This window comes from Arvicanthis niloticus, chromosome 24, assembly GCF_011762505.2.
Source record: "Arvicanthis niloticus isolate mArvNil1 chromosome 24, mArvNil1.pat.X, whole genome shotgun sequence".
NCBI classification, from domain to species: domain Eukaryota; kingdom Metazoa; phylum Chordata; class Mammalia; order Rodentia; family Muridae; genus Arvicanthis; species Arvicanthis niloticus.
The window spans coordinates 12,028,471-12,046,230 of NC_133432.1; the positions used below are offsets into that span (position 1 = coordinate 12,028,471).

A 17,760-nucleotide genomic window follows, 5' to 3' on the forward strand; every position below is an offset into this window, starting at 1 on the left:
CTCAGCATGGCTAAGTTGAGACTCATAAATCAACAAGCACAGCAAATCTGTGTGTTTTCCTCTGACTTCGTCCATAGCATGCACTATTGGCCCGATGTCATAGTCTAGTGATTTTCCTATGATAATGTCCGTTCCTATTAAACGGATTTGTGCTTATTGTCTGCGTGAAAATGAGATTCAAAGTCAGCCATAATCTCCCCATTGCTGACTTACTTTTTTCTTTCTTTTCTTTTCTTTCTTTCTTTCTTTCTTTCTTTCTTTCTTTCTTTCTTTCTTTCTTATGAGACAGGGTTTCTTTGTATAGGCCTGGCTATCCTAGAAATAGTTCTGTAGACCAGGCTGGCCTTGATCTCACAGAAATGTACCTGTCTCTGCCTCCCAAGTGTTGGGCTTAAAGGTATGTGCCACATTATCAGGCTGTTGTTGACATTTTCTCTCCTTCCTACACACACGCACAAATACCCAATATATATACAGATACACACACACATAATATTATCTATGTGCACATTTTTAATAGAAACAGGATTTTGCTCTGCATATTGTTTTGTGAGTCTAAGCCTTTCATCTACAGTTCTTTTGGACACATCAGGTGTATCAGAGAGGCATATTAAAGTCTGCTTGGTGAGGTCTCTTTCTCTCAGCCATGAAATTGGTCAGTGCTTTATTATGCCTGTACACTTACTCATCCAAATAGAGATGCTATGGTCACCCCATGAAGTGTCCCTTCATAGAATATCTCTTGAGTTAAACAATTTTATTTGTTCCAATCTTTCTTTTTCTGTGCTGTAGTGATCTGACTAAAATATAAAATTTATTATTTTTTTAAAGATTCACTTACCTTATGTGTTGTGCCTACATGTATGTCTGTGGGGCTAGGAGAGAGTGTTGGATCTCCTGGAACAGGAGTCACAGACAATGGTGGGCTGCCATGTTGGTTCTAGGAATTGAACCTAGGTCCTTTGAAAGAGCAGCCCGTGCTCTTACCCTCTGAGAAATTCATCATGTCTCAGTGTTTATTTCATGGCCTATCATCTCTGTGGGTAAACTAAGAAGAGAGCTGTTTCTGCGGGTGGAGCTCAAACAGCACTCTATGTATTGTCCTATCACACGTCACTCAGAAATGGAAGTGTTTATAGGTTCATCTGGCAAACAGTTGGCACGAGAGCAAACACAGCTTGGGACAACATACTGTCCTTATGTTGTAAGTCAGCAGTTCTCACCACCTGCCATGGCTCTGCTTTGAGCATCACTGCTTTAGGGGCTGGAGTGTGATATCTTTCTCCTCGATCCATTGGAGGGTAAGGGAGCTTGTGAGGCAGAGACCCTCACTAAGAGTCCAGTGTGCTCCCTGCGCGCTGATGCTCACCAGCTGCTTTCTCAAGTTCCCAGACTCTTGGGTTTCTTGTCTTTTTCTTTTTTTTCTTTTTAATTTAATTAATTAGGGTTTGCTGTTGTTGTTATTGTTGTTTGAAACAGACTCTCTTTATATAGCCTTGGTTATCCTAGATCCACTAGGTAAATTAGGCTGGTCTCAAACTCATAGAGATCCACCTGGCTTTCTGCCTCCCGAGTGCTGGGATTAAAGGGGTGTGCCACCATGCCCAGCCTTCTAGGTTTTCTTTATTTTTTTTCCCTCTTGAGCTCTGCAGGGTCTTGCTATATAGTCTAGACTGGCCTGAATTTCTTTTTCCTCTCCTGCCTCAGCCTCCTGAGTGTTGGAATCACATGGCCAGCTCAGAAATGTATATCTTCTATAATAAACTTATGTATTTGTAGAAGAAGAAAGTAAATATGAAGTTACAATTCAATATTGGAGCCCTTGTACTACATAAATGCATATTTTATATAGCAAGTACATGTGTTTATGGGAAAAGAAACCTAAGGCCTAAACAACTGAGGCCCACCAAGACTGCAAGCTGTAGTTTGTTTGGCATTGCAGTCGTTTTTTCCCCTTTTTTTTTTTTTTTTTTTTTTTTTTTTTTTTTTGGCTAAGACCATGTGAAAAAAAATCAGATCAGGGCTGCAGACAAAGCACTGTGGGTCAGGTGGCTGTCAGGCTAGTGTGAGGGCCTGAGTTCGGATCTCCAGAAGTAATATTCAAAACGCAGGCACAGTGGCATGTGTTTGCAGTCCCAGCAGTGGGCAGGAGTATCTGGAGCCCCAGTCAGCCAGTGTAGCTCCAGTTCAGTGATATGTTTAAAAAATGCAGGTCTTAAAAGATAAGGTAGGGAATGATTGAGGAAGTAGACTTCTGACCATTTCCATGTGCAAACACATACACAAACACATTTATGCATCACACATACAACACATGTATGTATATACAGTAAGGCCAGTCAGGTAGGGCAGCCACTCAACACACCATGTATTCATTTCCCCACCTTTGAGTTCAGATTGGGGAGGAGAAGACTCTGAGCAGTCACAGGAAGTGTGGAGCCTCAGTCATTGCTTCATGCATTGTTGCTGGTCTTCTTTTTGAGATAAGGTTTCTCTGTATAGCCCTCTCTGTCCTAAAACTAACTCTGTAGACCAGATTGGCCTCAAACTCACAGAGATCTGCCTGCCTGAGTGCTGGGACTAAAGGTGTGTGTCACCACCACTAGGATTTGCTGTTTTAAAATGATCCATTCTCTGTGGAAACCCAAATAGCTTCAGCCCTTAGACTTTTATATTTGTCTGTTTTCCTGTTGAAGAATACCTGTCTTGTGCTTAAACAGCAACAATGGCCATTTTATTTGAGGTTATAGGTTTCATTCTAAATAAAGTTTGAGTGGTAGTAGAGGGTAGGGAGGTGTCTCAAGTTGTATGGGGTGAGACCTAGTATGATGTGACAGACATCTGGTCTGTCACAGAGCCTGGTAAAAGCCTAGGGGGTATGGCCTTCACAAACTAGTTCCCTCGGTGAGGGGTGGTTCAGAATGTAGGCCCTGAGCGCAGAGAGCAGCCCCAGTGTGAGCTCCAGCAGCACTCTCCTCCTTCCCCACCTGGTGTGAGGTTCCCCAGGTGAAGGCCTGCAGTGAGTGGAGCCTTCTTAGTGCAGCTTTGGGTTCTAATCAGTGTGATATTGTTCTCTTGCCCCCAATATTAAGCTTGCTATGAATGCTCTCTTTTTAAAAAATACTTTGTGGGGCTGGAGAGATGGCCCAACAGTTAAGAGCACTGGCTGTTATTCCAGAGAACCTGGGTTCAATTTCCATCAACCACATGGGAGCTTAGAACTCTCATGTGTAGTCTCTAACTCCAGTTCCAGGGGATCTGATACCCTCACACAAAATGAAGGCAAAACACCAATGCACATAAAGTAAAAACAAATCATTAAAAAATCCTTTGTATATGTGTGTTTGTATACATGTTCATGTGTGTGCCGTGCACAGAGGTCAGACGGCAGTCTCAGCTGCTGGTCCTCACCTTCTCCTTGTTTGAGACAGGCTTTTTCATTTTCTGTGTCCACCAGACTAGCTGGTCCACAAGTCTGGGGATGCTCCTGTCTCTGCTTCCCATCTCACTCTAGGAATCTTAAGTTTAAAGGGCTTTTAGCCATCTCCCCACTCATCTCCTCCTCCTCTTCTTCCTCCTTTTCTTCCTCCTGCTCCTCCCCTTTCTTCTTTTAATTTTAGACAGAGCCTTGCTGGGTAATTCTGGCTATACTGATACTCTATATATGGCCCATGCTGACCTTGAACTTGTGGCAGTTCTCTGCTTCTGCCACCAGAATGCTAGAATTACAAGTGTACCACCATGTCTAGTTTTCCTAGGAACTCTTGAGCCTTGTACCCAAGAACTCCCAGGAAAGACTGCTGTTTGTGTTCTGATCTTTATATCATCATACTAAAGTGTTACATGGTGCCAACAAGATGGTTCAGCGGGTAAAGCCTGAGGAACTGCGTCCCATCCTTAGGACCTGCATGGTAGAGGTGAAGAATCCAGGCCTGCGAGTTGTCCTCTGACCACATAAGCATCTCCACATGGACTTTCCCACGTAAATACATAAGCATGTTATGGTTTCTTTTTTATTAAAAATGTGTATATGAATTTTGACTGCATGTATGTCTATGCATCACATACATGCCGGATGCCCACACAGGTCACCAGATTCCTGAGCTGTGGGTGCTGGAAACAAAACCTGGTCCTCGGCAAGAACAAATGCTTTTCACTGCTGAGCCTGCTTGGCAGCTCTTACTTACTTCATTGGTTTACATTATGTATGTGAGCATACTGTAGCTGTCTTCAGACACACCAGAAGAGGACATCAGATCCCATTACAGATGGTTGTGAGCTACCGTGTGGTTGCTGAGAATTGAACTCAGGACCTCTGGAAGAGCAGTCAGTGCTCTTAACCTGAGCCATCTCTCCAGCCCTCTTCCTTTTTTATTTAAAAAAAGGGGTCTTTTTTTGAGATAGGATTTTATATTATGCAGCCTTTGCTGGCATGGAACTTGCTATGTAGACCAGGCTTGCCTTGAACTCACAGAGATCTGCCACCTTAGTGCTGGGATAATAGGTGACCACAGTACCTTGATGAATATTTATATGCATTTATCCTGTATCATTTCTAGACAAATAGTTTGTAACTCAGAAGTGAAGTTGAAAGCAGTGTTAAGAAGATATATTTGGTCTGGGGTAATGACTGAGAGGGTAAGTCAGTCTCTCTCTCTCTCTGTCTCTGTCTCTGTCTCTCTCTAACACACACTCAGCATATTTAAAGATATCTGGCTACATGGTTGAAGTTTAGAGTACTTGCTGCCTGCTTTTGCAGGGAACCTGTATTTGCTTTCTAGCACCCTCATGGCTTACAGTCTGCATAACTCCAGTTCCAGGGAATCCAGTGTCCTTTCCTTGCTTCTGCCAGCACCCCACTCAGGTGTTGCACAGACATAGGGCTCAGCAGTTAAGAGCACAGACTGCTCTTGCAGAGGACTTGGATTTGATTCCTGTCACCTACCTGACAGCTAATAACTGGTTGTACCTCTAGTTTCATGAGGTCTGCTGCCTCTTCTTTCCTCCAGACTCACCAGGCAGACACATGGTATACATACATGCATACATACATACATACATACACACACACATAAATCCATACACATACACACATACACATAAAAAATTTGAAGTATGTAAATCTTTGGGTCTGGAGAGGTGGCTTAGTGGTTAAGAGCACTTATGGCTCTTGCAGAAGACAAGGCTTGGTTCACAGCCATCTTCACTCCAGTTTTAAGGGACTTGATATCTTCTGGCCTGTGTGGGCACAGCGTGTATGCGGTACACAGACAAATGTGCAAACACACAAAATACAAAGAAATCCTTTTAAAAAAGAGACATTGTGTGTATTTTACTAACTTATGAATTAAAAAAACTTACATTATTTCATTGTTTTTATTGCCGATGTGCATGTCTGCATATGTGGAGGTTAAAGGGCAACTTTTGAGGTCCTCTCCTTTCAGATTGGGCTTTGGGGATCAAACTCAGGTCGTCAGCCTTGGTGGCAGGCTTTTTTATCTACTGAGTCGTGTTGCTGGTTTGTAACTGACAGAACTTTTCCTTTTTTTGTTTTGTTTTGTTTTGTTTTGTTTTTTTCTGAGACAGGGTTTCTCTGTATAGCTCTGGCTGTCCTGGAACTCACTCTGTAGACCAGGCTGGCCTCGAACTCAGAAATCCGCCTGCCTCTGCCTCCCAAGTTCTGGGATTAAAGGCGTGCACCACCACCGCCCGGCTGACAGAACTTTTAGAAACATGAAATTATGCTTCTAGACAAGACCATATAAGTTGATTCTTTCTCTGATCACAGATAGGTCAGGGCCAGTAGTTGAGCAGATACTGATAGTGAAGCTACAGGTCATGAGCCAGTGTGTGCTTTCCAATGCTTAAAGGAGAATGTCTGCCCTGGGGCTGGTAGTACTTAGTATTGTACTAGTAAGCAATGTTTGATGGGTCAATTTCACAAGAAGTTTTCTGGATTTTCCCTAGTTTTGCAAAGACGGGAATTGAAGAAGACCCAAAAAATATAAATTGTGTTCTTTTGGTGGCTTCTCCTAGAGTGTTTTGCTCATGCCCCACCCTCCTCCAACAGCACTAAGTCTCAGCTAGGAAAGGTACATTACTAGTCAGTTAGTTTTTCTGAACATTTGTTCTTTGTAGTCTGAAGTGACAGATGAATTTGAATTCTAAAGTGAAGCCTTTCAATTGAGAAGAACTAGCTAGTGAAGCGATAGGTTTCCAGGCAGTTTTCATTCAGCACAGCTGTAAGTAGAAATTGAGACAGGCATACACCCATGGCATAAAGCAGGCAGTGCTTCTCCTGTTTCTTAGAGGTCCTTAGTGGGTGCCATGGTCATCAGGAATCTTGACTGAGTCATGCTCTTGCCTAACACAGCCCAGCAGTTAGCACACATGGGCGTGGATGCACTCAGGGTCCCTGACTTGGAAATCACGTGCATGGTACTCACTCTGGTCCCTTGTTCAAGTTAGAGCCTGACTGTGGACACTGGGGCAAGGGCAGGTCTCAAAGGGAAGTGCAGGGCTGGAGTGACTTTGGAGGGCATCTACTTGTGGCCAATGCATCTCTCTTATCTTGCTCTGGTTGAGGGGGAAATGTGTCTGCTGCAGGGTAGCACTGTTAGCCTCTGCTCATTCAATATCTGTCAAATACTGGTACGTAATAGTGTCAGGTTATCTGGTGCTTAGAGATGTACTGGGTTCAAAGTGGACTAAATTATAAGATATAATGATAGAATGTGAGAGAATGTGAGATGATTTTGAATACTCTTTTGCAGTAATATTATCAGGTGCTGTTGAGTGATTGATTGCCTTGGGCCAGGTGCTCTGTACTAGGATTTAGAAACATTCCAAACAGTTCTTTTAGTGCTAGAGACATAAAGATGAACGAATCTGGGACATCATCCTAGGGGGTGTCCAAGTCCTCCTGGTAGCTAACAGTTATCTCTATATGCATGTTCAGCATGTGACTAGTATGTCTCCCATGTGAGAGTCTGAGGAGTGAAAAGTTTCACTAAGGTGTTGTGTTTTTCTTGTGGGGACGCTGTCTCGTCATACCTTCATGTGGGATGGCAGCAGCTAGCCTTCTTAAAGGCACTGTCTCAGATAGTCACTGCAGACCAGGGTTTTCAACCTCAACACCATTGATATTTGGGCCAGATAATTCTTGGTTGTGATAACCAGAAATGGTTTTTCTAGGCCTGGCCTGCTGTCTTCCTAGTGGCAGTCTCCCTTACTCCTCTCTTTCTTCTTCTTTCTTCTTTCGTCTTTCTTCTTTCTTCTTTCTTCTTTCTTCCTTCTTCCTCCTTCCTCCTTCCTCCTTCCTCCTTCCTCCTTCCTCCTTCCTCCTTCCTCCTTCCTCCTTCCTCCTTCCTCCTTCCTCCTTCCTCCTTCCTCCTTCCTCCTTCCTTCCTCCTTCCTCCTTCCTCCCTCCTCCCTCCCTCCTTCCTCCTTCCTCCTTTCTCCTTCCTCCTTCCTTCCTCCTTCCTCCTTCCTCCTTCCTCCTTCCTTCCTCCTTCCTCCTTCCTCCCTCCTCCCTCCCTCCTTCCTCCTTCCTCCTTCCTCCTTCCTCCTTCCTTCCTCCTTCCTTTCTCCTTCTCCTTCTCCTTCTTCTTCTTTTTTTTTTTCCGAGACAGGGTTTCTCTGTGTAGCCCTGGCTGTCCTGGAACTTACTCTGTAGACCAGGCTGGTCTCGAACTCAGAAATCCGCCTACCTCTGCCTCCCAAGTGCTAGGATTAAAGGTGTGCGCCACCACTGCCCAGCTCCTCCATTCTTTTGTAGGCTCTGCTTTTTCCCCAGACAGTAGAGTGAGAGAGTGGTCACAGCAATACCCCAGGCCTGGCTTATGTGTCAGCTCTGGGCACTTTATACTGTATGCTGTGCATATTCTCATTATGTGGAGTAGAACTATGTCTCTAGGGAAACCATTGACTTCTCAGCAGTGAACTCGGTGACCACATTCTGCTTTCCAGTCTGGGATAATAGCTACTATAGACTGCAGTGGTTTTTCTTAGTATCATATACCACAAAGAGTGTGTATATGGCATATATGTATATCCATGCATATATGTATATATTTATATGCTATATATACACACTCTTCATGGTATATATATTTGTGTGTCTATATTTGTAGTATGTGTGCATGGTGTGTGTGTTTGATTTCCTTTTGAAAAAAAATTGCTTATTTTTTTGCAATCCCATTTTATGTTTAAAGAAGTAGAGTCAGGTGTGGTGGCACACACTTTAATCCCAGCACTTGGGAATGGAGGCAGGCAGATCTCTCATTTTGAGGCCAGCTTCGTCAATATGGTGAGTTCCAAACTAGCCATGGCTACAAAGTGAGACCCTGGCTCAAAACACAACAAAGAAGTAAGTCCTCACCAGTGTCTTCAGAACCCCTGTGGTCTCTACAGTTTAGCCCTCTCTTTCCTTAGAAACATTGTTGAATTTTCATTCTTCTTTTTTTCCCTTCCTTGTTTTTCATCATGTTATGCACAAACCCGTCAGTAACAGAGAGCTGGGTGTTGTGTGTTTCTGAAGTTTCATTGTGTAATAGTCCGCCATGTGACATTTGTGCTGTTTCTGGCTTCTTGTGTTAGGAACCTTCCATGTTGTGCACTTCCAGTATTTTTGCTGCTGCATGTCTCTCTGTCTGTCTGTCTGTCTGCATGACTGAGATCATCAACAGGGCTGTGGCTGCCCTGACTGCATGCGTATGTGTTTCTGTGGGAAATCATTTAGGAGTAGTCAACAGCTGGGTGTTGCTTGCTGATCAGTGACTCCTTAAGATAAAAGGTCCAATCCTGGGGCCACAGGCCTTCAATCTTAGCTATGTGAGAGGGAGAGGCTGGAGGACTGCAAGTTCAAGGGTTGCAGAGTAGGTTTAAGTTCAGCCTAGACAACTAGGTAAAATCTCTACCCCTGCTGCTGCCACTGCCGCCGCCACCACCACCACCACCACCACCACCACCACCACCACCATCATCAAATTATTTTATTGCAAAGTCCTCTCAGGCAGTCCTCAGTTCCTGAGTACTAGGGGAAGACCCTGGACCTTGGAGCTTGTAAACGTGTGTTTCTTTATAAGGAAAAAAAGGAGTCTTTGCAGCTGCAGTAGGCGCTAGATGCAATCAGGTGCACTTAGAAGAGAGGCAGAGGGAGGCTCCCTGCCAGGATAACTGAGGCCGAGATTGAAAGAGTACAGTCACCAGCCCAGGAATGCTGGCTGGAAAGGAAGCTACAAGAGGTAAGCAATGGACTCTGTTGGAGCTGCTGGCGGAGCTACAGATGTTAGCACCAGATTAATGATCTGGGACTCCAGCCTGAGAACTATACAAGAAGATCTGTTGTCTTAAAACATTTGTGCTGACTTGTTAGAGTAGCTATAGGAAGTCAATGGGTGCAATTTCTTCCTCTTTAAACTTTTGTAACAGGGTTTTAAAAATGTAGCTCTAGCTGGCCTGGAACTCCCTGTGTAGAACAAACTGGCCTTGAACTTCCAGAGATCCACTTGCCTTCTACCTCCCAAGTACTATATCTTTTATATTTCATCAGTAGGATAGTTCACTAAACAACTCTGCAAAAGTCATACAAATCATTGTTGATGTTGGGTTTTTGGGATGATGGCTCACTGTGCAGACCAAGCTGTTCTGGGTCTTCAGGTGCATGTCACTCTGTCTAATTTAAACTTACTTGATATGTGTTTGTTCTTATTATTTTGTCAAAAATTCTCTTTCTTCAAATAGGCTAGTCTTTATTTCTTTTCCTCCCCAACCCCGCTTAGTACTAAGGATGGAACACAGGGTCTTGCTCTAGATGAGTGCTCTGTCATTGAGCTGAACTCCCACCCCTGCACTAGGGATGATATGATCAGTATGCCTGGGAAAAGATGTTCAATATCATTAGTGGCTGGAGAAATGTAGATCAAGCCATGGGAGATACTAGCGCACGTGCTAGCATGGCTCTGGGGGAGATACTAGTGCACTGGCTAGCATGGCTCTGGGGGAGATACTAGTGCACTGGCTAGCATGGCTCTGGGGGAGATACTAGTGCACGTGCTAGCATGGCTCTGGGGGAGATACTAGTGCACTGGCTAGCATGGCTCTGGGGGAGATACTAGCGCATGTGCTAGCATGGCTCTGGGGGAGATACTAGTGCACTGGCTAGCATGGCTCTGGGGGAGATACTAGTGCACTGGCTAGCATGTCTCTGGTGAAAAGAGGTGGAGATAGCAGAGTTAGCTGCTATGTGGGGAACTTGGTATTCTCACACACTGAGTGTAGTGTGAAATGGTGCAGCCTTCTGGGATGACAGTTTAGTAGGTCCTCGGGTAAATGGTGTGGTCAGTCCTAGTCTTAGGGTTAGAATATGGTGAATGAAAGCATGTCTGCACCACCTGCACATGGATGTTCTTTGTTAGTGCTACCATGACCATCTACTGATGAAAAAAGTAAGCAGACACAAGTCTGTACAGAATGAAGGAGAGAGAGCTGATCCATTGCAACAGCATGGACTTGAAAATAGATGCTCAGGGAGACAGGCCGTGAAGTATCAGGGATGAAGGACTCTACAGAGATTAAAACAGGCTTTTCCAGCTTGGATCATTTGGAAAATGGGGTGTGATTATATTAGGTGCATGGTTTCTTCTGGGGAGAGGTGATGACAGTGGTCTACAGTGTAAGTATACTAAACGCCTCTTGGGGGAAAACAGTTAAAGTGGATGGATTTTACCATATGTCAGTTGTATTACAGCAAGTCTTTAATAAAGGAGTTACTAAAAACTTACCTAGAGAACCTTAAATATAGATTCCAGGGTCCCTGGCTAGACCTTCTGGCTGAGAAGCAGATCTTTCTGTACCTGGGGCTTTTGTAAAGCAGAGCTGCACAAGGACTCTGAGGCATACTGTGAACTATTAGCCCCTCACTAACTTTCTGTTCCCGATTCAGGGCAGTAGAGGCTGTCTTCCTCTTCCACACGATAGCCTTCCCACTTCAGGGAAGCGGCACCCTCATCTCATTTCCTTTGCGGGCTATGCACCCCCACTTCTCTAAACATTTCTACTGGGACATGTTTTCCATGTTAGTTGGGTCATCCCCTTCTTCACACTCTCCATAGTTTCTTCAGAGCTTCTTAAAATATGGTGCTTGAAAGTAAACAAGAGGGACTGGAGAGATGACTCAGCGGTTAGAAGTTCTGAGCTTTTCCAGAGGTCCTGAGTTCAATTCCCAGCAACCACATGGTAGCTCACAACCATCTGTAATGGCATCTGCTTGAGGGTTAGGTTCAGTGGATTTAGTGGTCCACCCTGAGTTTCGGCTTCCCCACTAGAGATGGGGTGCCACCCTTCCAATCACTGTTCATTCATCTGGTTCACGGGTCTTTTTGGTCTTCTTTGAATTTCTAAATACAGTCCCATTGGCACAGTTATCTGCATAGCCTGAACAATGGCAGAAGAATCAGCAAAATGCATTAAGAAGTCAATTTGTGAAGGTTCAAAACCTAAAACTACTTAAAAACTACTGGAGGCTGTCAGTTGGCTAGCTGATCTTTGGACTCATGGGTGGCTCACCTGAGGAGCTGACTTAGTTCATGTGCCACAGTGTGGACACAGCACGTAAAGTAATGGGGCTCATCCCCCGGTTGTAACTATCATTTCTCTCCAGAGACTCAAGAACTATGGTGTTCGTTGATGGTTCACAGCACCCAGCATCTGTAGTGTATTTTTCCATTTTACTTCCTACCCTTCATCCCAAGCAGGAGCAGAGTCAGCCCCATGCAGTGGATGGGGAGTAGAACAGTTCTAATGGTGCTGGAGATGACTGTCAGGTGTCTCCTAGGCTTGCAGTATGCCAATTTCTGTCACTGCTATTTGACTATGAGACATTTAGAAGACTTTTTTTTTTTTAATTAAAAAAAATCAACTCTCATCATGAATTAAAAAAAAATGTCACCACCTCTTTAAAAAAGACTGTGTGTGTGTGTGTGTGTGTGTGTGTGTGTGTGCATGCTTGTGTGTCTGTCTGTGTGTGTATCTATGGTGGTATATGTATGTGTGTGTATCTGGGTGTGTATCTGTGACTGCATGTGTATATCTTTGTGTGTGTGTTTATGTGTGAGTGTGAGTGTACATGCATACAGTTGTCCACGGAGGCCAGAGAGAGTTAGATTCCCTGGAGTTACAGCCAAGTGTGAGTTTTCTGAAGGGGATGCTGGCCACCAAACCTGGGTCTTCACGAGAGTAGTAACCACTCTTTCCGGCTAAGCCAGCTTTCCAGCCCAGCTTGTTTATTGTTTTGAGAAAACGTCTTATGTAAGCTAGGTTGGCTACAATCTCACTGTGTAGCTAAGGGTCCCTGTGGCTTCCTTCTGGACCCCAGTGCTGGGCTCACAGGTATATGTTACCACACCTGCACATGTAAATATTCTGACTTTATTGAATCTTGGTCAAATCAGATTTATCCCACAAAGAATATTTTCTTCCCTTCAATTAGACCCTTCAGAATAACAGTAATCTTGGTTTAAAAATCCATACTCATAAAATAATAAAATTACATTAAAGCTGAGAGTTACTTTGGAAGTCACTTCCTTAACTGGGGCGACTGTAGCATTTACCACTAAAGTACTTAGTGACCATTATGATTAATGGTGACAGGGAGCTTCCCTTTTCTTTAAATAGCTTTCCCTGTTTTAAAGAGAAAAAATATTAATTTTCTAATGACATTTTGGCCAGGAACAGTTACTGAGAGCAGTGGTTTTATATAAGGACCTGAGACAAGTCATTCAGTATTCATAAGTACAAGAATAGTGTGTCCCTGAAGCTGATTTACTAAAACCCAAAGTTGGAAATCTGCAGGAAATGACTTGGGGCCATGACCTTCAAACTGGAGGATCTGAGAGAGGACGGTGGCTGCAGTAGAGAGCCGAGTAAGGTCAGGGCAGTTCTGGAGCTGCCAAGTCTTGTAGTAAGCACAGCTACCACTGACGCGAATAGAGCATGCAGTACTGCATTCATTCTAACTTGCGTTGTGTGATTTCTTGCACACAGTTTGATTCCTGGATATACAATCCACACATGTGTGCACTTTTACTTCTGTACACTTAGAGTATCACAAATAACTAGTGAAAAATTCAATATAGCCATTTTCTGAACTCAGGAATCAAAAAGTAATTGAGGACCATTAAATTCACCAATTTATTCTTATTAGAAATCTACAACATTAAAAAAGGAAATCTACAACATTGTTTCTGAAATACATGGCTAAGCATGAAAGAATCTGTAGTTTTTTTTTTTTTTTTTTTTTTTTTTGGTTTTCGAGACAGGGTTTCTCTGTGCTGTCCTGGAACTGACTCTGTAGACCAGGCTGGCCTCGAACTCAGAAGTCCACCTGCCTCTGCCTCCCAAGTGCTGGGATTAAAGGCGTGCGCTACCACTGCCCGGCCGAAAGAATCTATAGTTAACTCCAAACTATAAATAAATATATTTGAGATTTGACATAAATAATAACATTTAATAATATAAACTCAAAATATAATATTTAATATAAGTAATAAATATATTAAAACTATACAGTATGCTGTATATTTATCTAAAAATTCTATAGGGCTGGTGAGATGGCCCAGTGGTTAAGAGCACTGACTGCTTTTCCAGAGGACCCAGGTTCTATTTCTAGCACCCACATGGTGGCTCACAGCTGTCTGTCACTGCAGATTTAGTGACAGTAAGTAAGCTAGAGCCGCTGGGCCAGCCCTGGGGAAAGTTAGGTGGCAGAGGCTTGGAGAAAAGCAAAGAAATTTCTGCATTCTGGATTTTTGTACCATGTTTCCTCCTCCTCTTCCCATCCCTTGGACTGGACTTGAACTCACCATCCTGTCCCAGTCACCTCTGGGTGTTGAGATTATTAACCTGTACTGCTGACTGTCTTGGGGACTCTATTAAATTTGGTCTCTGTTTATGCATGCATGCATGTATACATTGATATGTATATTTGGTGCTGAGGATGGTACCAAGCAGGTTAAGCACACATTCTACTAGTGAGCCGTCACTCTGGTGTTCTGCTCTGGATTTTAAAAGGAGCAAACAGAAAAGCCTGGCACAGGGGGAGTATCCATCAGTGAAGAACTAACTTTACAATTCAGGTTTTCTGTTTGGTTGGAATGGAAATACATATATACGTGTGTGTGTGTGTGTGTGTGTGTGTGTATGTGTGTAGACACCTATTTGTCTGTCTGTCTATCTATTTTTGAAACAGGGTTTTTCTATGTAGCCCTGGCTGTCCTGGAACTCACTCTGTAGAACAGGCTGGCCTCAAACTCAGAGAGATCTGTCTGCCTCTGCCTCCTGAATGCTGGGATTAAGGTGTGTGTTACTACTGCCTGGATGGAATAGAAATAATTTTGATGTGACAGTTTTTACTTTAGAATTATTTTTGATTTGTTTTTCTTTATGTTTTGTTTATGTTGTGTGTATTAGGGGCAGAAGTTGACATCAGTGACTTCTTTGAGTGCTTTCAGCTTTATACATTGAGATGGGGGTCTCCTAGTTGAACCTAGAACTTTGTATTTAGCTAGTGTAGCTAGCCAGCTTGCTCCCGGGTTGCTCTGTATTTGCTTCCCAAGCACTGTAGGGTTGCAGGCGGGCTGCCATGCCTTCTTAGTATTTAGAGGAATTCAGTGGAGGCCCTGTCTCTGATTCTCACACAGATAGGGTGAGCATTTTATCCACTGAGCTGTTTTCTTGGCCCCTTGTTTTGTTCTTTTGAGAAGGGTGTCATTCTGTAGCCCAGGCTGTGGATCTTAAGAGATCCCTGAGAGCTGGAATTCAAGGTGTGAGCCACATGCCCAGCTCTGGGGTTCTGTGTAGAGTCTGCCAAGCGCATTTGCTTCCATACTGTCTCAGGAAAGGCAGCACATAACCACTCTTCTTTATCACTTTCTTTAGATTTTAACATTTGAGACCAAGAACCCAACGGAATTAGCAGAACGTTTGCGCTCTGTTTGTGGGAACCAGAGCAATGCCTATGCCCGCCTGCTGGAATACCGCCTGAACGCCTTGCGTGGACTGTGGAATGCCCAGCGCCAGCTGGCCTTGGAGGAGCAACATGAAAGGGAAGGCTCAGGTGATGAAGAGACCTTGGCCCTGCTCAAGCGCCAGGGCTTGTTGCAGCAACCTGAACAAGCACCCTTCACGTCCCGGGTGGGCCTCCTATTGGTCTTCCCACTTATTCAGTCCCAGAGTAGAACAGACCCTTCACTCTGTAACATAACTGCTGAGGTGCTATTAAACTGCCTGCGAGACTGTCAGCCTTTGAGCTTGACCAAGGAGCCTGCTGATTGTCTCAATGGAATAGAAACCTTGCTGTGCTCTTGGCTGGAGGAGACCTCGGACACGGGCCGACACATCCCGCACAAGCAGAAGGAGAATGCTGCTGCTGCCCTGGTGGCTTTGGCGTGCGCTAGGTAAGACCGCCTGGCGGCCCTGTACTTCTGCACTCGCCCAGGTGTATCTCATGCACTGCTCAGCATGCACTTGTGTCTCAATGTTGAATGTCGCAGCTTCGGTCGTACATGTGATGGGTCCAGGTTCTGGTGTTCTGTTCTGCTGTAATGGCATCCTGGAGGAGCAGCCTTGCCTGTAGCTGATGGCTGGCCCTCAGGTAGCTCATTTCAGCAGCAGCACAGGGTGCTTTATCTGCATTTCCTTAAGGAGAGGCAAAATGTTGTAGACACATTCATTTTTTTAAAATGTTTGTCAATAAAGGATGTCAGCAAATCACAGGATTGAGTTCTCACCTGGTCACAAGACTAAGTGTATTTCTGGACTCCCATTTTATATATTATTAATATTTTACATTTATTTATTTGTGTGTGTGGGGTGCATGCATATGACATAGTGTGAATGTGGAGGTCAGAGGACAACTTTCAGGACTCAGATCTCTTCTTCCACCATGTAGGTTCTGGGGATGGGATTCCGGTTATCAGGATGGTGGGAAGCATTACCCACTGCTTGCCTGCTGAGCCATCTCAGCTGGACCCTGATTTAACTGGAAGATGTCTCTGTGTGTGTAAAGATGTAGTAGTATGTTGTCCTCTGTGTTGATGTCATTGACACACTGTCACTAAGAAATATGCTTGGAGTCGCCCCTCCACACTGTGGGGCAATCTTACTTTACTGTGGTGCCCAGGCTGGTCTGCAGCTAGCAGCTCTCTTGCCCAGCGATCTCATCTGTGTGAGGAGGAAGTTCCCTGCCCTCACCTCTTGCTGAATGGATTTTCTAGGAACAAGTTACAACCATGGCTTGCCTATTTGGCAGCATCACTCACTTGTCTTTCCTACTTAGAATGGGGTGGGGTGCAGAGGAAGAAAGCCAGGGCGAGATCATTCTTTTTTTTTTTTTTTTTTAACCCAGTCATATGTGGAGAAACTCTTCTTGCAAAAGGATTTCTCTTGGGCTGGAGAGATGGCTCAGTGGTTAAGAGCATTGACTGCTCTTCCAGAGGTCCTGAGTTCAATTCCCAGCAACCACATGGTGGCTCACAACCATCTGTAATGGGATCCAATGCCCTCTTCTGGTGTGTCAGAAGACAGCAACAGTGTATTTATACATAAAATAAATAAATAAATAAATACATAAATAAATGGATTTCTCTTTCTGGCAACTGACCTTTAGTTGACTGAATGTCTATCTGTCTATCTATCTAAGTATCTATTTAATTATTATTTTGGTTTTTCAAGACAGGGTTTCTCTGGAACTCACTCTGTAGACCAGGCTGGCCTTGAACTCAGAGATCTGCCTGCCTCTGCCTGCTGAGCGCTGGGATTAAAGGCGTGCATCATCACTGCCCAGGTCTCCAGTTATTTTTTAAAGGCAGGGTAGCATCATCCCACATTGTTAGCTTCTTTGCCTGGAGCAAACTGTTAAAGGCTGGTCTCGGTTCCTGAAGATTATAGCCGACGTTGCAAACTCTGACATGAGCTTCACTCTAGAGATACTAGCTGATACAGGAATAAGACTGTCCGTAAAGGCTTAGAGTAGATTGATTGCTTTTTCTACATATGCAAAAAAGCAATTTGTGCCTTAAGTAGATTTATTATCAATGTAAAAGTTCCATCTTGAGAAAATCCCCACTTAGTACTATCTTTAGGCAGGATGTTAGGAATAATCAACCATTTAGTTTTGAGCATTTCAACATTGGATGATTAAACTCACTTTTAAGTTATGAATCAGAATTCATTCTAATCACAGATAGTTATTAAAATTCTTGTGTTTTTGAGATTCCTAATTCTATTTGGCACAAATGTGAAATTAATATTTCTCCTCCTCCTCCACCTCAGCCTTCTCTTGTCTACCTCAGCCTCCCCCTCCTCCTCTTCCTCCCCCTCTTCCTCCTCTTCTTCCTCCTCTTCCTCCCCCTCTTCCTCCTCTTCTATTAGGTTTGCTTACAGGAGCATGGGTGAGGGGTTCCTTATAGGAGCATCTAACCAATGGCTAAATCACTAAAGAACATGTTTTTCCTTCCCACAGCAACCATTAACTGCCCATAGAGCCTCAGAAAGGGCAACTCCAGTGTGGCTGGCTCAGTCTTGTGCAGGTCTCACATAGGCGGTCAGCAGCTACTATGACTTATGACTTATGACCGACCGCATGGTCCTGTTACCAGAAGCCACTGTCCCACAGCACTCTATTCCTTCCCAGCCTGGCGTTGTGCCCCTTTATGAAGATGTTCCCTGAGCCTTGGAGGGATAACATAGATGTCCCATTTA

General features: G+C 44.1%; 1 protein-coding gene across 7 annotated transcripts in view; it reads left to right on the forward strand.

Annotated features, from left to right (window-relative positions):
• Positions 1-17,760, forward strand: part of Hectd4 (HECT domain E3 ubiquitin protein ligase 4) — a 147,733-nt gene that overhangs the window by 18,242 nt on the left and 111,731 nt on the right. For all 7 annotated transcript variants that reach the window (XM_076922679.1, XM_076922681.1, XM_076922683.1 and 4 more), the window contains exon 2: positions 14,938-15,455. In XM_076922679.1, the coding sequence (XP_076778794.1) occupies positions 14,938-15,455 (518 nt within the window). The remainder of the gene's footprint in view (positions 1-14,937; positions 15,456-17,760) is intronic.